This window comes from Rhinoderma darwinii, chromosome 1, assembly GCF_050947455.1.
Source record: "Rhinoderma darwinii isolate aRhiDar2 chromosome 1, aRhiDar2.hap1, whole genome shotgun sequence".
Classification (NCBI taxonomy): Eukaryota; Metazoa; Chordata; class Amphibia; order Anura; family Rhinodermatidae; genus Rhinoderma; species Rhinoderma darwinii.
The window spans coordinates 151,078,376-151,100,105 of record NC_134687.1 but is presented as its reverse complement, the minus strand read 5'-3'; the positions used below and the strand labels follow the sequence as shown (position 1 = coordinate 151,100,105).

The following is a 21,730-nucleotide window of genomic DNA, read 5'->3' as shown; positions in this document are numbered from 1 at the left end:
TCAAACACATCCTGCGTCTCCATGGGGTTCCTGTCAATATTGTTTCTGACAGAGGGGTACAATTTGTTTCATTGTTTTGGAGAGCCTTCTGTAAAAAGTTGGAGATTAATCTGTCCTTCTCCTCAGCTTTCCATCCTGAAACTAATGGCCAAACGGAGAGGACTAATCAGTCTCTAGAACAATATTTAAGGTGTTTTATCTCTGACTGTCAACATGATTGGGTCTCATTCATTCCCCTCGCCGAATTTACCCTTAATAACCGGGTCAGTAACTCGTCAGGGGTCTCCCCCTTTTTCTGTAATTTTGGGTTTAATCCACGGTTCTCCTCCGTTTCACCTGGTAGTTCCAACAATTCCGAGGTAGATGTCGTTCATCAGGAACTGTGCACAGTCTGGGCCCAGGTTCAGAAGAACCTAGAGGCGTCCCAGAGCATACAAAAGACTCAGGCAGATAGAAGACGTTCTGCTAACCCCTTGTTTGTGGTCGGGGATCTGGTGTGGCTATCTTCTAAAAATTTGCGCCTTAAAGTCCCATCCAAGAAGTTTGCTCCCCGGTTTATAGGGCCGTACAAGGTCATTGAAGTCCTTAACCCTGTCTCCTTCCGACTGCCTCCCTCCTTAAACGCTGCTCCCCATCCTTGGCTCCCTCGAGGAAACCTCTGGTCGCTGTTCTCACCCCTGAGGGGGTAAAATTAAAGGTGGCCAAGATTGTGGACAGCAGGATAGTCCAAGGCTCCCTCCAGTACCTGGTCCATTGGAGGGGATACGGGCCTGAGGAGTGGACTTGGGTACCCGCCCAGAATGTTCACGCTGGGGTATTGCTTAGGAGGTTCCACCTTCGTTTCCCCAATAAACCAGGTCACCTAGAAAGGGTCCGGTGGCCCCTCATAAAAGGGGGGGTACTGTAAAGGATTTGCCCGTGGGCAATCAGTCTGCACCTGCTCCTATGTCTGTGAGACTGACTCCATCTTCCACCACTCAGGATGGCAGGCTTAGGAGTGGGAGAGCCTATCACAGCCTGGCCAGATGGAGCTAGCTCCCGCTCACTGTCTATTTATACCTGCCTTTCCTGTTCCTCCTTTGCCTGTGACTCTTCTATGCTTGTTTCCTGGCTTGCTGCTGCTGCTTGTACTACTCATCATCTGCTTGTTATTGACCTTGGCTTTCTGACCACTCTCCTGCTCAGCGTTTTGTACCTCGTTCTCTCCTGGTTTGACTCGGCTCGTTCACTACTCTTGTTGCTCACGGTGTCTCCGTGGGCAGCTGCCCCGTTTCCCTCGCTTCTGTGTACCCTTGTCTGTTTGTCTGTCTTGCACTTACTGAGCGTAGGGACCGTCGCCCAGTTGTACCCCGTCGCTTAGGACGGGTCGTTGCAAGTAGGCAGGGACTGAGTGGTGGGTAGATTAGGGCTCACCTGTCTGTCTCCCTACCCTGTCATTACACAAAATGAAAAGAATATGGCACAACTACAATCCTGACAAGAGAAGAGCGCCCACCAAAACTCACAGACCGGGTAAGAAGGGCATTAATCAGAGATTCAACTAAGACACCAACTATAACACTGAAGAAACTCCAAAGATCCACAGCTGAGATGGCAGTATCTGTCCATAGGACTACACGCCACATAGTGGGTCTTTATGGAAGAGTGGCCAGAAAAAAGCAATTGCTTAAAGAAAAACCTAAGAAAACACGCTTTGAAGTTACCATACAGCATATGGCTGACTCACCAAGAAGGTTCTCTGGTCTGTTGAGACTAAAATTTAAGATTTTGGCCATCATAGGAAACGCTTATGTGTGGTGCAAACCCAACACTTTCCATCATTCCAAGAACACCATTCCCACAGTGAAGCATGGTGGTGCAGCTGTGGAGATGCTTTTCATCGGCAGGGACTGGAAAACTGGTCAGGATTGAAGGAAAGATGATGGCAGTAAATACAGAGCAATTCTTGTCTGACAGAGATTTGAGACTGGGGCGGAGCTTTACCTTCAGTTTGAGGACCAATCGGTGTAGATATGCTACATGCCTCAGACTAGACCGGTCCTTAATTATGAAAAGGCAGCTGTTCCTGCCTATCATGATCAGTCCGGGGGCGACGGCCCTAGAGAGCAGTAAAGTAATGTTTATAATGGCGAGCATTAGATGAGAAGAGACCCTGAAGCTGTAGTGGATACATTGATGGCGGTTCAAGTTGCCAGGAAGCCTCCCCACAAGCAGTACAAGTGATCCAGCAAGTGGAGTTGGCAGAGATAGCGCTTGCTGTGCGACAGCTGGAGTTGCCGGGGAGCGTCTCCTCGATAGAGATTGCTTGCGGTTAGCGGATGAAAGGGCCTGGAGACAAGAAGATGTTACCCCTGTATCCGGAATAAGTTGAAAGCTATGTCCGCAAGTGAAATTGATGAGCCACCGTTGCCCACATTGCTGCCATTTGCATTATACAGTTTGTGTAACACTTAAAGAGACTGTGCCCTCCTCTTCTGGGGAAGTTGTAGCCATTTGTGGAGACCACCAGCCTGCAATTTGTATAAAATTTGGGCCTACTGTCATAATTGTGACTAAGAGCTCCCTGCCTTGTCGAGCTCAGCTTACAACTGCTTGATTTCTCCATAATTATAGTTTACATAGACATTGACAGCAGAATCATTAGGTCCATCTAGTTTGCTTATTCTGTTGATATGCAGTGCTTTTAAAAAGTATTTAAATGTCTTCTATGTTTGCATATTTGTCACACTTGAATGTTCAGATCATCAAGCTACTTTGAATATTAGACAATGATAATGATGTTTTCATTTATTGAAGAAAAAATGCTGTTTAGGCTTCGTACACATCTGACGTCCCGTCGGAGCTTCCTGTCAGAACAGAACCCTGACTGAGACAAACGGAAACCATAGGTTTCAATGGTGACGGATCCGATGCAAATGGTTTCCGTTTGTCTCAGTTGTGCAAGGGTTCCGTCGTTTTGACGGAATGAATACCGTAGTAGACTGCGCTCGAGCGCATCGACGACTCCTGGAAACCACAAATGTACTCAGACAAACATCTAAAAAACTGCAGGTTAAGCTCAACGTACACAATTCCACAATAAGAAAGACACTAGGCAAAAAGGGCATTCATGGGAGAGTTGCAAAACACAAACCGCTGCAGACCAAAAAGAACACAAAGACTCATCTCGCATTTGCCAAAAAACATCTAGATGACACCCAAGACTTTTGGGATAATATTCTGTGGACTGATGAGTCAAAGGATGAACTTTATGGAAGACATGGGTCTTGTTACATCAGACGTAAAGTTAACACCGCATTCCACCATAAGAACATCTTACCAACAGTCAAACATGGTGGTGGTAGTGTGATGGTCTGCAACTGGTTTTCTTCTGAAGGACCTGGACAACTTGGCAGAATTGATGGAACCATGAATTCTGCTCTCTATCAGAGAATACTGAAGGAGAATGTCCGCCCATCAGTTTGTGACCTAAAGCTCAAGCGCAGTTGGGTCAAACCTCAAGACAAAGATCTGAAGCACACAAGCAAGTCAGACTCTGAATGGCTCAAAAGAAACAAAATTAAGGTTTGGGAGTGGCCAAGTCAAAGTCCTGACTTGAATTCAATTGAGATGCTATGGCAAGACATTAAAAGGGCAGTTCATCCTCGAAAATCCTCCAACGTAGCCAATTTAAAGCAATTCTGGAGAGAAGAATAGGCCAAAAGTCCACCATAGCGATGTAAAAGACTCTTGACAAGTTATCCCAACCAGCTATTAGACTTACATAGTTACATAGTTACATAGTTACATAGTTTGTACGGTTGAAAAAAGACACATGTCCATCAAGTTCAACCAAGGGATGGGAAAGGGGAAGTAAAAAATTTCTACACATAGCAGTTAATATTTTTTTGTTCTAGGAAATTATCTAAGCATTTTTTAAAGCCATCTACTGTCCCTGCTGTGACCAGCTCCTGCGGTAGGCTATTCCATAGATTCACAGTTCTCACAGTAAAGAAGGCTTGTCGCCTCTGCAGGTTGAACCTTTTTTTCTCCAGACGGAGGGAGTGCCCCCTTGTTTTTTGAGGGGGTTTTACATGGAACAGGATTTCACCATATTTTTTGTATGCGCCATTCATATATTTATATAAGTTAATCATGTCCCCCCTTAGTCGTCTTTTCTCAAGGCTAAATAGGTTTAGTTCTTTTAATCTTTCCTCATAACTTAGATTCTCCATGCCCCTTATTAGCTTCGTTGCTCTTCTTTGTATTTTTTCCAACTCCAGGGCATCCTTTCTATGAACTGGAGCCCAGAACTGGACTGCATATTCTAGATGAGGCCTCACTAATGCTTTGTAAAGTGGTAATATTACCTCCCTGTCCCGCGAGTCCATGCCTCTTTTGATACACGACAATATTTTGCTGGCCTTTGAAGCAGCTGATTGACACTGCATGCTGAAATTTAGTTTATGATTTACAAGTACACCCAGATCCTTCTCAACAATTGACTCCCCCAGTGTAGCTCCCCCTAGGACATATGATGCATGCAGGTTGTTGGTACCCAGATGCATAACTTTACATTTATCTACATTAAACTTCATTTGCCAAGTGGACGCCCAAACACTTAGTTTGTTTAAATCTGCCTGCAATTCACAAACATCTTCCATAGTCTGAACTATATTACATAGCTTGGTGTCATCTGCAAAAATAGAAATAGTGCTATTAATCCCATCCTCCATATCATTAATAAATAATGACGGTTGATATAGGTTTTGAATAAATCTTTATCCTCAATAAATAGAATGATCATATAAATCATGTTGTCTATATCTTATATTAATATTAGTTGGATGATCTGAAACATTTAAATGTCACAAATGAACAAAAATTTAAGAAATCAGGTGAGAAAAAATACTTTTTCACAGCACTGCATAGAGTCTTTGGATCTTAATATTTGTGCAAGTTGATTGTATTGTAGGGCCCTGTTCACATCTGCGTTGGGAGCTTCTTTAGGGGCCTTCATTTCATTGTTGTTTTTGCCAGACAAAATAGCGCACCATGCTTTGCTATTTTATCCGGCAAAATTACAGAAACCAGACGAAAACCCATTAAAGTTAAAAGGGTTGTGTCGAGCGCTGTTTGCTTCTGTCATGTGACGGATCTGGCTATTCCGGTATTCTTGTTTTTCTGCTCCTGTGTTAGTTCCCGCATAGTGACGGATATAACCATCACTCTGATCGCGTGGGTACTGCCAGTGTACCCACGTGATCAGCGGCAGGAGCACAAACACAGCCTGGCTCCTGCCCCAACTTTCGGAATCGAAGCGCACTCCGATTCCAGCGATTTTAACCCATTAGATGCCACTGTCAATAGCGATAGTGGCATCTAATGTGTTTGGCAGAGAGAGGGAGCACCCTATGTCACCCCATAAGAACCCCAGCAAAGAAATCGCTGGGCGCCATCAGGTTTGCATTGCAGCCGGGGGCCTAACAAAGGCCAGAGGCATGGACTAATAGATTGCCTGTCAGTTTTACACTGACAGGCAATAATGCTTTGATATACTAAGTATACCAAAGCATTATATAAGCGATCAGCATGGTGAAGTCCCGTAGTGGGAAAAAAAAAAAGTAAAACGGTTAAATAAAGATTATGAAAAAAAAATTACAGTAAAAATATAATAAAATAAGTTTTATTTAGTAAAAGTGTAAAAAAAATAACACATATACATATATGGTATTGCCGCTATCGTAACAACTCAAACAATAAAGTTAACAGATTAATTAAACCGCCAAGTGAACAGCGTCCAAAAAAACGTAAAACAAACTATGGCAAAATTCCTTTTTTTCTCCCATTCCCATCATAAAAAATAAAATAAAAGTTAATCAATAAGTCCCATGCACCCCAAAATACTACCAATTAAAACTACACCTTGTCCCGCAAAAAACAAGCCCACACATGGCTACATCGACGGAAAAATAAAAAAGTTACGGCTCTTGGAATGCGGCAATGCAAAAACAAGTGCCGTATTTTTCGGACTATAGGACGCAGTTTTTAGCAATAAATCTTGCTAAAAAGTCCCTGCATCTTATAGTTTGCAGTCAAGGGACCCGGCATCGGGCTCACGCGCTGCTGGTGTCAGCTTCTGACACGCTGCTATAACAGCCAGGAACAGCAATTTCGCTGTTCCTACCAGGATAGGGGATACATGTGATTGATAAGGGGAACGGGGACCGAAAGTTACCAAGAGCGCTGCATGAGAAGCTGTGACTTCCGCTTTCTGTGTCCGGCAGCTTCACAGAGATCAATGGGATTCTTCTGTGCATGCGCGAGCGGCTCTCCATTGATGTCTATGGAGCTGCGGAACAGATAAGCCGGACACAGAACCCGGAAGTCCAGGCTTCTCATGTAGTGCTCTTGGTAACTTTCGCTCCCCAGTTCTCCTTATTGCTGGGGGTCCCAGCGGTCGGACCCCCAGCTATCTCACATGTAGACCCTATTCTGTGGATACATGTGTTTTATGGCAAACCCCTTTAACTAGTTAAATGCCGTGGTCAATAGCGACTGTGGCATTTATAGGGGTTTTTCTATGAAGGACATTTATGACAGTATCCTCAGGATATGTCATAAATGTCAGGTTGATGCGGGTCCCACTTCTGGGACCTGCACCTATCTCTAGAACGGGGCCCCTAAACCCCATTCTAGCTTTCTGTGCTCTCCAGGCCGCTTGATTACATGTGGAGTTACTGAAACTGCGTAACTCGCGGAGCTGCGCTGGTTCCATAACTCCCATAGAAGTGAAAAGTAGAACTGTACAGTAGTTACGGAAACAGTGTAGCTCGCATGCTACGCTTCTTCCGTAACTGCCATTCACTACTATGGGAGTTAGGGAAACAGCGTAGTAACGCTGTTTCAGTAACTCCCCATGTAACCAAGCGGCTGCTGGTTCAAGTCCCCTAGGGCAACTAATTAAATGTGTAAAAATAAAATGTTAGATACATTTTTAGGAGTGTAAAAAAAAAACATTTTTCCCCCAAGCACAATGTAAAAAGTAAAATAATTTCGTCCCGCAACAAAATAAGCCCTCAATTTGTATTGAGGAAAGGACAAGTAGGACAAGAGTTTTGGTTCCTTTGAAGAAATGTGAAAAATAAGAAAACTTTATTAGAGATTTTTAAAAATAAATAATTTTTAATATTTAAAAAAAAAAAAAAAAAAAATATATTCCAATGTTGGTCTATTATGTTGTGGTGTGGATGACCCCTGTCAAACACCAAGGGCAAAATAAGCCTAAGAGTTAATTATCTATCGTATATTCCTGTAATACACTATTATAATCAGACTTGCTTGTAGTATATTACTTTATAACAAGCTTAATTGTTGCTCTATTATGAGCTAGGTCTATTATATCAGAGTTAAGTAACCATAGGGCAGTGATTTTTCAGTATGCTGTATTCACATATTCTCAATGTATCAATGCTTTGTATTTGTATACTTTGAGTGTATCAATGTTGTGCTGTATTCACATGCACTGATTGTATCAATGTTGGCTGTGAGTAGGCGTCTTGTCGTTCTCACCATGTGAAGGATGACAGGCAAAACCGCAATAGATATATTGCTGGGAAATTTGAATTCACCGTTGGTTACACTTATTGTGATGTGCCAGTTGATCAGCCTAAGATTGAAATCATTGTCAGTCTATGGCGGCGATTTATAGACGACATTTTGATAGTTTGGAGTGATACTGAGTCTAACCTTCAGGAATTCATACGCCAACTTAATGACAATGATTTCAATCTTAGACTGACACTAGATTTTAGTTATAGCTCAATTTCATTCTTGGATATTAAAATATACAAGGATGAAGATGGAGAACTCAATACAGATCTATTTAGGAAAGAAACAGCCACCAACAGCCTACTGGATGCTGAGAGTGCACACTCTCATGGTACCATTAGGGGAATTCCAAGAGGAGAATTCCTACGTCTAAGACGAAATTGTTCAACTTTTGGAATTTTCAAACAGAGAGCTGCAGAATTAAAATCAAGATTGCAGATGAGAAACTACTCGAATAGGAGTATAAAAGAAGGCTACAATATAGCGCTGAGAACGAACAGAACTGATCTCCTAACCCCAAAAAAGAAAAAAGAAACTGTCTTTCCTCTTCAACCAAGATTCATCACGGATTACCATGAGGATTGGAATATAATGTTGGACATTTTAAATAAACACTGGCATGTTCTAAAAACAGACACTGATTTAAGAAAAATCTTAGGAGACAAAATTCCCTCAGGTTACCGTAAAGGTAAAAGCATCTCCAATTTGCTTGTCTCAAGTCATTTCTCCCGCACAAACAATAAACAAAAAACTGCCACACCAGGATTTTACCCATGCAAGCTATGCAAAGCATGCAGAATTCTCAAGAGTACTAAGTCCTTTTTGGATGGTTCGGGTAAAAGCTATATTATCAGGGAACATATCAAATGTACATCAGTAGGCGTGATTTATTGTTTGGAGTGCCCATGTGGTCTCAGATATGTGGGCAAAACTAAAAGAGAACTGAGAGTTAGAATTAGAGAACATATCAGCTCCATCCTAAACTATGAAAAAAATAAGCAAGACAGTCAGACACAGAACAAGCCATTCACCCCAACCCCAATTGCAAAACACTATAAAGAATATCACAATTTGGATTGGACAAACCTAAAAGGTTGGGCAATCTGTCAACTGAAATTGGGCATCAGAGGGGGCAATCTTGATGAAGCCCTTTTGAAAAGAGAAAGTCAGTGGATTTTTCAAATGAACTCTGTCAATCCACATGGTCTAAATGAAAATTTCAACTTTGGCTATTTTTTATAGATATCTTTATATTTTGCATCATGAAAGAAATCTGATATACCTTATATAACTGAAGTCTACAAACTAGACCAAAAATTATTTGATCTCTTTGGATATCCTATCAAATGAAATAAATTTTCATAAAATATTTTAAGAAATTGCCCTGTACATTTAAAGAGACTCGAATTTACCACCTAGAGCATTCTCTTCATTAATAAACTGTCCTTCAATATTAAGAATTTTGTCAAAACACCCCCTTGGATATTCCATTACAGGTTCATGGATAATTTACAAACACCTTTCTGCCCTATATCTTGTCAAAGAAAAATACAAAGAATATATGTGCATTTGTTTATGTATTTTCGTGCATTTGAGAAATATATACAAGAGACTATTTTTGCAAATTCGTGAAATAGGAACTCTAAAGTATATGTAATCTATACGAAAAACATAAAAATAGATATTGATTAGTTTAAACAATAATATAACAGGCATAATAATCATTTCTGACAAAAGATTTTTGATAAATGGTCTTTTTGAAAATACACAACACTGAGCATTTCTGACAGACATTTGGAATCAATCCACCTGTCAATTACACACTGTCACAATTCAAAATACTACTGGCCCTTTTAGCTGTCAATCAGCACTTACCGTATTTAAGGGCTCCAAAACCGGCGGGTCACACCCCAAGAGGAAGCCGGAATGCCGGCGAAACGCGCGTCGGGTGTCTAGCCATACGAATGTACGATACCAATGTATAAGGTCTAGCATCTATCAAAATCTGTAATACAATCCAATAGTCAATCTAACTTTGAGCCCAGCTATTTTCTCTTGCCTGTCCCAGTGGGAGATCGAGGATTTCTGGCGAACGCTGCCGAGTTAATTCACTGACAGCGTCCACATAGCTCTCACAGCGGCACATGAGACAGCTCACCCGGCAATCTCGCCGAACGCTGACAGATGAAATTACTGCTAGCGTCCACTGTATCATCATAACGGCACACAGAGATTGCTCAGTTCTAATACTTTAGACAATTCTGCCCTGCGTTCTCCGAATCCAGCGGTGCTTACGCTCTAGCCGCTGACATAGTAAATTCAAGGCATATTAACGCAGGGCACTATACTAAAACTGTTTATCCTAGAAGCAGGTGTTAGCGATGGTTAGCGATGCACATGACACTTGACTGGTGTCTAACCTACTATTAGCATCCAACTACAAGTGTACCTCATATAGTGCACTTCACCACTGGCAGAAAAATATAGCGCTGGTGATTGACCTATATCATCTCGATCTAGATTGCCAGGCTGATCAACTGGCACATCACAATAAGTGTAACCAACGGTGAATTCAAATTTCCCAGCAATATATCTATTGCGGTTTTGCCTGTCATCCTTCACATGGTGAGAACGACAAGACACCTACTCACAGCCAACATTGATACAATCAGTGCATGTGAATACAGCACAACATTGATACACTCAAAGTATACAAATACAAAGCATTGATACATTGAGAATATGTGAATACAGCATACTGAAAAATCACTGCCCTATGGTTACTTAACTCTGATATAATAGACCTAGCTCATAATAGAGCAACAATTAAGCTTGTTATAAAGTAATATACTACAAGCAAGTCTGATTATAATAGTGTATTACTGGAATATACGATAGATAATTAACTCTTAGGCTTATTTTGCCCTTGGTGTTTGACAGGGGTCATCCACACCACAACATAATAGACCAACATTGGAATATATTTATTTTTTTTTTTTTTTTAAATATTAAAAATTATTTATTTTTAAAAATCTCTAATAAAGTTTTCTTATTTTTCACATTTCTTCAAAGGAACCAAAACTCTTGTCCTACTTGTCCTTTCCTCAATACAAATTTATATAACACTGGTGGTATACACCATTTTGGTTCCAACACTCACTGGTATAACATAAAAAGTGAGAGTATTTGCAAAACCTTCTAATATTGACAATTCATTGTGTCCTGCTTGGACAAATTCAGCTTAATACTCTTACATCGAGTGTGTTGCTATTTATGGCTCAATTTAAAATCACAGACCAAATCAACTCAAGACTTTTAAAGCAGAGAGAAGAACTTTCTAATGTTTTTTCCTTAAACGCAATTTCTGATATACAGCGACCAGATAAAAATCTGGATGCTGAAGAACTTTTAAAAAAATTCAAGGACCTACAAATCAGAAAAATACAGTCCACGTGGACCAAGTCAACCCTATCACAATATTTGGAGCAAGGATTAATTTCAAGAGGTCTGCGTGTTTCCCTTTTTCCCTCATATGAACTGTCAAAATCTGGGTTGAGAGAAAAGTGGGAAGCAGCACTGACGGAATGCTCCAAAACTTTGATGGGGTTACTAATTGAGGATGAGTCCTATATCTTGGAGAAGGTAGAAAAAGAGCTAGAAACACTTACTCCAGAATTACAGACTCATGAAAGCACACGTGGTTTTGAAGAAGCTTTTAACAAAGCACTAGACCAGATCGATATTGTAGAGACAAAGGTTAAAAATAGAAAAAGGAGAAAATATCTGAGAGACCAATCAGACTACCTTAAGGGGGAAGTTTACCAATGGGGCAAAAAGAAATCTAACCGGCTAATTAGTAACAAAAATAAAACCAACAATTTCGACAATATAGAGACACGCAATTTCACGGACACTGACACTGAGGCAACAAAAGCCTCAGAATCAGAATCCGAATATCCAGCACAAAGTAGTAGGAATAGACCAAAGGGTTTACCCAAAAGACAATTAGAAATAGACAGAGAGACAAACCCTAACTCGGAAGTCCCTTTTTTACGGGACAGAGGGACATGGGGATTCAGGGGATCCCAGAGAGGGAAAAGAAAAATTCTAACACAACGCAGAATGTAACTTTAAATAAAACAGATGTACCTCTGGATTCACTACAGGTGATTAATTTATCTAAACACTCTCTGACTGGGGCTCAGGCTAGGGTTCTAAAAAGAGGTTTAAATTTTTGTCTTACAACCAAACTGAATAAATTCTCCATAATCAAAGACCTGCATCTCTTTGGACGCAAACTAACTTATAAAAAGATCTTTGCTAGAGATGAACACAATATTTCATTAGTAAACCAAACTATGATCATCCCCTCAATATTAGAACAAGAAATGGAGACCATCAAGAATCTGGAGGAACTACTATCTGAAAACCTCAATCTAGATGTGACTAACAATCCAACCTTTGGAAGTAAAACACATCTCAAACCCAAATCCACTATCATGCCACCAATGGACACCTGTCCAGCAATTAAGGTATTTTTGGACCTTGTGAGTAGAGACATATTATCACTACCTATCCACACAACATGCGATAACATCTCGCCGGAAGAGCAGAGAGCACTGAGAGAACTTAAACTGTGGGACGATGTGGTCTTTAAGCGGTCTGATAAAGGTGGTAATGTTGTCATTTGGCCAAAGGATAAATATATACATGAGGCCAAACGACAACTACTTGATAAAGACTGCTACAAACCACTATGGGGAGATCCAACATCACAATTTGTACAAGAATACAGAAATATGATTGAAGATGGTCATAGTTTGGGAGCTATATCCCTTAATGAAAAGAAATATTTATCGGTAAAAGATCCTAGGGTAGCTACCCTATATTTGCTTCCAAAGATACATAAAGACAAAAAAAAAAACCCCCAGGAAGACCTATTGTCTCTGGTGTGGGAAATTTAACTGAAAAATGTAGTATCTGGTTAGATAATGAACTTAGAGAAATTGTATATCAGTTGCCTTCCTACACCAGAGACACAATGCAGGTTTTGAAGGAAATAGAAGGGATAAATTTAAACCCAGATGAAATCCTAGTGACCTGTGATGTGGAAAGCCTTTACACGAGCATAGACCACTCCAGGGGATGTAGAGCGGTAGAATTTTTCCTTTCAAAAGACTCTAATTATAACCCTATACGGAAGAACTTTGTCCTTCGCGCCCTCAAATTTATTCTAACACGGAATTACTTTCTGTTTGACGGTCGTTTCTACCTGCAGGTACGTGGAACTGCAATGGGAGCGGCAGTTGCTCCAACCTTTGCGAACATCTATTTGGGTTGGTGGGAAGAAATGATTGTTTTTGATGATAAGATGAGTGAATTTACCAATCATGTCAGTCTATGGCGGCGATTTATAGACGACATTTTGATAGTTTGGAGTGATACTGAGTCTAACCTTCAGGAATTCATACGCCAACTTAATGACAATGATTTCAATCTTAGACTGACACTAGATTTTAGTTATAGCTCAATTTCATTCTTGGATATTAAAATATACAAGGATGAAGATGGAGAACTCAATACAGATCTATTTAGGAAAGAAACAGCCACCAACAGCCTACTGGATGCTGAGAGTGCACACTCTCATGGTACCATTAGGGGAATTCCAAGAGGAGAATTCCTACGTCTAAGACGAAATTGTTCAACTTTTGGAATTTTCAAACAGAGAGCTGCAGAATTAAAATCAAGATTGCAGATGAGAAACTACTCGAATAGGAGTATAAAAGAAGGCTACAATATAGCGCTGAGAACGAACAGAACTGATCTCCTAACCCCAAAAAAGAAAAAAGAAACTGTCTTTCCTCTTCAACCAAGATTCATCACGGATTACCATGAGGATTGGAATATAATGTTGGACATTTTAAATAAACACTGGCATGTTCTAAAAACAGACACTGATTTAAGAAAAATCTTAGGAGACAAAATTCCCTCAGGTTACCGTAAAGGTAAAAGCATCTCCAATTTGCTTGTCTCAAGTCATTTCTCCCGCACAAACAATAAACAAAAAACTGCCACACCAGGATTTTACCCATGCAAGCTATGCAAAGCATGCAGAATTCTCAAGAGTACTAAGTCCTTTTTGGATGGTTCGGGTAAAAGCTATATTATCAGGGAACATATCAAATGTACATCAGTAGGCGTGATTTATTGTTTGGAGTGCCCATGTGGTCTCAGATATGTGGGCAAAACTAAAAGAGAACTGAGAGTTAGAATTAGAGAACATATCAGCTCCATCCTAAACTATGAAAAAAATAAGCAAGATAGTCAGACACAGAACAAGCCATTCACCCCAACCCCAATTGCAAAACACTATAAAGAATATCACAATTTGGATTGGACAAACCTAAAAGGTTGGGCAATCTGTCAACTGAAATTGGGCATCAGAGGGGGCAATCTTGATGAAGCCCTTTTGAAAAGAGAAAGTCAGTGGATTTTTCAAATGAACTCTGTCAATCCACATGGTCTAAATGAAAATTTCAACTTTGGCTGTTTTTTATAGATATCTTTATATTTTGCATCATGAAAGAAATCTGATATACCTTATATAACTGAAGTCTACAAACTAGACCAAAAATTATTTGATCTCTTTGGATATCCTATCAAATGAAATAAATTTTCATAAAATATTTTAAGAAATTGCCCTGTACATTTAAAGAGACTCGAATTTACCACCTAGAGCATTCTCTTCATTAATAAACTGTCCTTCAATATTAAGAATTTTGTCAAAACACCCCCTTGGATATTCCATTACAGGTTCATGGATAATTTACAAACACCTTTCTGCCCTATATCTTGTCAAAGAAAAATACAAAGAATATATGTGCATTTGTTTATGTATTTTCGTGCATTTGAGAAATATATACAAGAGACTATTTTTGCAAATTCGTGAAATAGGAACTCTAAAGTATATGTAATCTATACGAAAAACATAAAAATAGATATTGATTAGTTTAAACAATAATATAACAGGCATAATAATCATTTCTGACAAAAGATTTTTGATAAATGGTCATTTTGAAAATACACAACACTGAGCATTTCTGACAGACATTTGGAATCAATCCACCTGTCAATTACACACTGTCACAATTCAAAATACTACTGGCCCTTTTAGCTGTCAATCAGCACTTACCGTATTTAAGGGCGCCAAAACCGGCGGGTCACACCCCAAGAGGAAGCCGGAATGCCGGCGAAACGCGCGTCGGGTGTCTAGCCATACGAATGTACGATACCAATGTATAAGGTCTAGCATCTATCAAAATCTGTAATACAATCCAATAGTCAATCTAACTTTGAGCCCAGCTATTTTCTCTTGCCTGTCCCAGTGGGAGATCGAGGATTTCTGGCGAACGCTGCCGAGTTAATTCACTGACAGCGTCCACATAGCTCTCACAGCGGCACATGAGACAGCTCACCCGGCAATCTCGCCGAACGCTGACAGATGAAATTACTGCTAGCGTCCACTGTATCATCATAACGGCACACAGAGATTGCTCAGTTCTAATACTTTAGACAATTCTGCCCTGCGTTCTCCGAATCCAGCGGTGCTTACGCTCTAGCCGCTGACATAGTAAATTCAAGGCATATTAACGCAGGGCACTATACTAAAACTGTTTATCCTAGAAGCAGGTGTTAGCGATGGTTAGCGATGCACATGACACTTGACTGGTGTCTAACCTACTATTAGCATCCAACTACAAGTGTACCTCATATAGTGCACTTCACCACTGGCAGAAAAATATAGCGCTGGTGATTGACCTATATCATCTCGATCTAGATTGCCAGGCTGATCAACTGGCACATCACAATAAGTGTAACCAACGGTGAATTCAAATTTCCCAGCAATATATCTATTGCGGTTTTGCCTGTCATCCTTCACATGGTGAGAACGACAAGACACCTACTCACAGCCAACATTGATACAATCAGTGCATGTGAATACAGCACAACATTGATACACTCAAAGTATACAAATACAAAGCATTGATACATTGAGAATATGTGAATACAGCATACTGAAAAATCACTGCCCTATGGTTACTTAACTCTGATATAATAGACCTAGCTCATAATAGAGCAACAATTAAGCTTGTTATAAAGTAATATACTACACGCAAGTCTGATTATAATAGTGTATTACAGGAATATACGATAGATAATTAACTCTTAGGCTTATTTTGCCCTTGGTGTTTGACAGGGGTCATCCACACCACAACATAATAGACCAACATTGGAATATATTTATTTATTTATTTTTTTTTTAAATATTAAAAATTATTTATTTTTAAAAATCTCTAATAAAGTTTTCTTATTTTTCACATTTCTTCAAAGGAACCAAAACCCTTGTCCTACTTGTCCTTTCCTCAATACAAATTTATATAACACTGGTGGTATACACCATTTTGGTTCCAACACTCACTGGTATAACATAAAAAGTGAGAGTATTTGCAAAACCTTCTAATATTGAAAATAAGCCCTCACACCGCTCAATCGATAAAAAAAAATATAAAAAAACGTTTTGGCTCTCAGAATGTGGTGAAACAGAATAAATTATTTTTTAACAAATAATTTTTTTCCTATTTTCTGTTGTCTAAATCCTGGGTGCGTCTTATGGTCAGGTGCGTCTTATAGTCCGAAAAATACGGTAATTTATTTATTTTTTTAAAAGGGTTTTTATTTTGCAAACATAGGAATACATAAAACCTTGACATATTTGGTATCCCCCTAATCGTGCCGACCCATAGAAAAAAGGTAACGTGTTATTTATTCCGCATAGTGAACGGCGTAAATTTATAATGTGAAAAACAATGCTGGAATAGCTGTTTATTTTCAATTCTTTCCTAAAATAAAGTTAATAAAAGTTAATCAATATATTATATGCACCCAAAAATGGTGCAATTGAAAAATACAACTCGTCCCGCAAAAAAACAAGCCCTTATACAGCTGTGTCGATGGAATAAAAGGTACGACTCTTAGAACGCGACTGTGATAAATCAAAAAATAATCCTTGGTCATTAACATGCTAAATGGCTTGGTCATTAAGGGGTTAAATGGTTCTGTCTGCTTTCCGTCAGGGTGTCCATGCGCTATTGTTTCTAGTAATCATGGCCGGATCTGCGGCAGAGGCCCCTAACGGAACCTCCAACGCAGATCTGATTTAGGTCTTAGTTATTTTTTTTCTGCTTTATTTTTACAGAGACCATATTTATTTTCCCCAGATTCCAGGAATGTGGAACTATTATTGCTTGCCTGGAGAATGTCACAAGTCCTTGGCATTAAATGATAACTGGCACTTAAAATAGCATCAGAAGTTTATGATTATTTCCACTGTACTGGCTGAAAACAATATTTAAAACAAATTGAAGGGCAAATACTGTATTTGTCCTTTGTCATAGCTGTGCTTGCTGTATTTTTGCTTTCCATTCATGTATGGGATAGTATACAGGTATAGTAGTAAAAGGATAGGGTTATGTGGTTTCTCTTTATTTCTAGAGGTTATTGCATTCCATAGAAACCAATCCCTGGAGAGCGGAAAAAAAAATCAAGCAGAGGACTTTCGCAAGTGTTCAATGCCTAGGGAAATGTGCCATGCATCATTAATTTAGCAATAAACCAAAGAGTATAGAATACTTACAGTATGTAGGCTAACAAGAAATGTAATTCATTATAGGCAGCCCTGACTGACTTATAATATGATTCTTCACTTTCTTTTCTTTTCCATAACAAACACATGGGCTGCAGGAGCAAAACACAGTACTCCAAACATCGGCATCATAGTTTGGAGTACTGCGTTTTGCTCCTAAAGCCCATTTGTTTTTTATGGAAAATAAAATAAAGTGATGAATCATTCAATTGGTGAGTGCCAAGTCTATTTTCCTTTCTTTCTTTTTAATACTACGTGACCTTCCAAATTTTCGTGTGGCTGACACTGAGCCATCATAAAATCCATCATAAAATCTTCCAGAAGTGTTTTTGACTAACAAGTGGATAACGCTACTTTTGCCGCATTAAAGTGTAGGGTGTATGTGCCGATTGAACTCTTTATGTGAATATATGACTTATAATATGGACTGCATCTCCCATGATGCCTAAATTTAAAGTGCCATTTGTGGCAACCTGCAGTCTGCCAATGAAATACAGGCTGTCAAAAAACAGGCCTCCCTGTTATTATTGAATGTTCTCACTCATAAGCAATTTCTTCAATAAAAACCTATTTGGACAATATTTGTTTATAGAATTCTGTGATATACGCAATAAAGTAGCTCCAAGTGAAACTTTAACTTACACCAGTCAGTGGATGTAATGGAAAATTTAGTTGAACAATAGGTAAAGTAAGGCCTCATTCACATCTGCGTTAGGGTCCTGTTCTGACGTTCCGTCGACGCTTTCTGTCAGAAAGGGGAACCTGAACAGACACAAATAGCGTAGTCGACTACGCTATTGCTTCTGGCAAAACGACGGGTGCACAACAGAGACAAACGGAAACCATGGGCACCGGATCCGTCACCATTGAAATCAACCTCTGGTTTCCATTTGTGTTTGTTCAGGGTCCCGTTCTGATGGAAAGCTCAGACGGAACATCAGAACGGAACCACAACGCAGATGTAAACGAGGCCTAATAGTACTTGCCCGAACTTGATTTAACATAAATTTTGTTAGATAGTTACACAAATTTACATATCTAATCTTTTTAATTTTTGCTGTTACATTTACATTCTTGATCCAAGGGGAGTCAGAAAAACTAAAGGATATCATTGCACTAGAGGAAACACAAGCTTCACACACTGTGTATCAGACTTAAGGGGAGTATGTCAAAAGAAATTGCTCTATAAAAGCAGCAGCACACTAAGATAGTGTAGCCTCACCTGAATATAATGCTGCTTTCCTTTTTCAGATGCGTGACTCCGTTGCAGAAATATAAGTTAATTTGTAATATGCAAATGAGCAGTTTGGAGCAATGAGGGCGTCACCGTTGCTCCAAACAGCTCTACGTTCTCTCCCCTTTCCGTCCATCCGTCCCTCCCTCCCTTCTATCTTTCCATGATTGACAGGACCACAGAGGTTTCACGAGTCGACAAGGCTCTACTGCGCATGATTAGTGCAATGTAATCGGCGCATGCATAGTAGAGCCGATTGACTTGTGTAACTTATATTTCTGCAATGGAGCCACGCATCTGAAAAAGGAATACAGCCTTATTTTCAGGTGAGGCTACACGTTCTTACTGTGCTGCTGCTTTTATAGGGCAATTTTTGGTGAAATACTCCCTTTAAAGGGGTTTCCCGGTTGTAACAAGTTATCACCTATCCACTGGAGGAGTTGACTGTAGCAGCGGTCGAGCATGCTCCCTGCCGCTACATTCAAAGTCTATGGCAGTGGCAGATCATGGAGTGGCAGGGCACATGCTTGACCGCCGCTCTATTTAACACCTTCTGGTAAGCGGTCTTGCTGCTGGTAGGGAACGGGGAAACAGGACCCCCTGTTCTGGCGATTGGTGGGGTTCCAGTAGGTAGACCCCCTCCGATCTAACAGATTTCACCTATCCAGTGGATAGGTAAAAACATGTTACAACCGGAATACCCCGTAAAGTAGGGCCTCGGCATTAAAATAATCCATATTTTTGTTGCTATATGGGTCATATAACCGATATATGTTTTCAGGCTTTGTAACATATTTAATATGAAATTAAGTTCCTGAGTTAAGAGCTCAGGGACCACGGTTGTAGGCAGAGGCAGGGTAATTCTCTCACATACATTCACATAGCAGTCAATGTTAGTGCAATATGTATCTAGAAATCTTACATCTTGCCCATATAAATTGCAAGTTTCTCTGTTCTGTATGTCTGTATCTTATTTGATGGACTTTTTGTTGGTTAACAGTGTGTTTATTATTGTACACAACACACCTAACGATAAAATATTGTATGTTATGTGCATGTATTGTATGTTCAACTTCATATTATATATATGGAGGTTGCTGTTAATTTAAATGACATGTTACATCTTTTCAGGTTACTGTGAATTGTCACACTTGCTAATATACTCAGGTTCCAACCCAAGGCATACAGACAATTTTGGTCAGGTAAGCCACAAAGTACTCTGTTAAAAGCAACTTGTTTCATCTGTATATAAAACTGTTACCTAGTACATTTATTTGGGACTGATGCTCAACCCTTTCCTGCATTATCACAAACAGTATATGTATGTGGGGGGAAGCAGTATAGTACCACATCCCCACTTACATGTGTGTTACAGTGGGCCCACGGGCACAGGAGATATGATTGACAGCCTCTCTGCTGCTACAAACGCACTTCGTTCCTGGCCACGGGTTGAGTGCACTGGGTGCTTTTGAGCAAGACCTGAGGGGCCTGTTGTTGTTGTTGTTGTTAGGCTTCAGTCTGCCAGTGTACAAACACTGACCCCGGAAAACGGAATGACAGGGTTTTGTCATACACTGATAGACGGTGGCCTAACAACAAAACCCTAGTTCTTGAATTGGACTGAGCTGCAGTACCAGGCTTAGCCACAATTATACATACGACGCTGTGCCTGGGTAATTAATGAAGGGGACATGGCACTCGCTGGAGTGGTTGCTGGTACAGCATGACAATTGCATTGCTTACTGTTCAATAACAATGTCCATAGAGCATGATAGTAGTACAACTCTCCTTATTTCTATGCGGATACAAAATTAGCACTACTAAAATCACTTGAATTTGGCATCATTAAATTCCAGTCACTCCAAGTCTATGGCAGATATCACTGCATAATCTGGGCATTTATAAATGTAATGGGGTATATGGACTAATATTACCTGGTGACCTCTAGTGGATCTGCTGTTTTAGGGTCCTCTCTGTGCTGTCTCAAAATGGCCACGGTGCTTCTCAGACTGAGTCTAAGACACTCTCTCTGTTCACTGATTGGACAGAACTGTGCACATGAGCAGCTCTAGCAAATCCGAGAACAGTGGGAGTGTCTCAGACTTGTAGTCTAAAAAGCACTGCAGCCATTTTGGTACAGCACAAAGGGGACCTTAAAACGGCAGATCCACGGCAGAGGGGCACAACTGGAGGGCACCAGGTCATATCACTCCATATACACCATTATATTTAAAATGTTGCCCTGGGACCGGAGGGTCTAAGTAGTTCCCCTGTTTAACGCCATATTCACCTTTTTATAGGCAAATCACTTTTTTAAAGTTTTTTCCCGTCACAGAAAGTGATGACATATCACTAGGGTATGCCATAACTTTCTAATCGTGGAGGCCCGACTGCCTGGACCGCCAACGATTATTAGAATGACGGGCCACAATGCTGGTTTTCACTTGAATGTAGCCGAGAGCACTGGGCATAGAATAACTGTGAAAGGGCTGTAAGGCTAAACCACCAATGTGGCCCCCTTCATTTTAAAGATCGGTGGGGGTCCCGCAGATGGACTTCCTCCGATCAGAACGTGATGGCATATCTTAGTGATACGCCATAACTTTCTGTGATTAGAAAATCACTTTAACAAAGGAACAGCAGAAGCCATACACTTCTATGATATACATCCTTAGCATAGCATTGATTTAGAATACAGCGTTCTTCTGATTAGAAAATGACTGACATAATTGTTTATATATAATTACTGTACATAGCTTGGTAAGAAAAGAAAAAAGTCATGGTTAACTGGACATACCCTAATTTGTTCCAACTAGAGTAATGACCACTGAGCATTATGTATGTATGTAAAGACCTACACATCAGCAATTTGTTAAACCGTTATATGAAGAATGTATTACCAGGGGAGTCTGCTGTGTCAGGAAATAAGAAACTAAAGTTCAGACTGGTTTCTAACCACAGGAATGTCAATTCTGTATTCTTTTTTTTTTCTTTCAAAATGTTTAAGAAAACAGAGTTGCACTAAATTTATTTTTATTAATTTCAAGCTCCAGTTTTGAGTCACTTTAGCTATTATAGCATTGCATTTTGAGCAATATCCTAATATAATATGATTATTGTAATTGCTCACTCTCAAGCTCCTCTAGTGAGAAATAAAATGTCATCAGCAGGATACAGATATTCGTTATGTGAGCCTGTATTCT

At 39.9% G+C, this 21,730-nt stretch overlaps 1 protein-coding gene across 1 annotated transcript in view; it reads left to right on the top strand.

Moving 5' to 3' along the window:
• LOC142737634 (uncharacterized) overlaps window positions 1-21,730 on the top strand; it is a 134,187-nt gene that overhangs the window by 55,634 nt on the left and 56,823 nt on the right. The window contains exon 3 of the mRNA XM_075849710.1: window positions 19,659-19,729. Coding sequence (XP_075705825.1) covers window positions 19,659-19,729 — 71 coding nt within the window. The remainder of the gene's footprint in view (window positions 1-19,658; window positions 19,730-21,730) is intronic.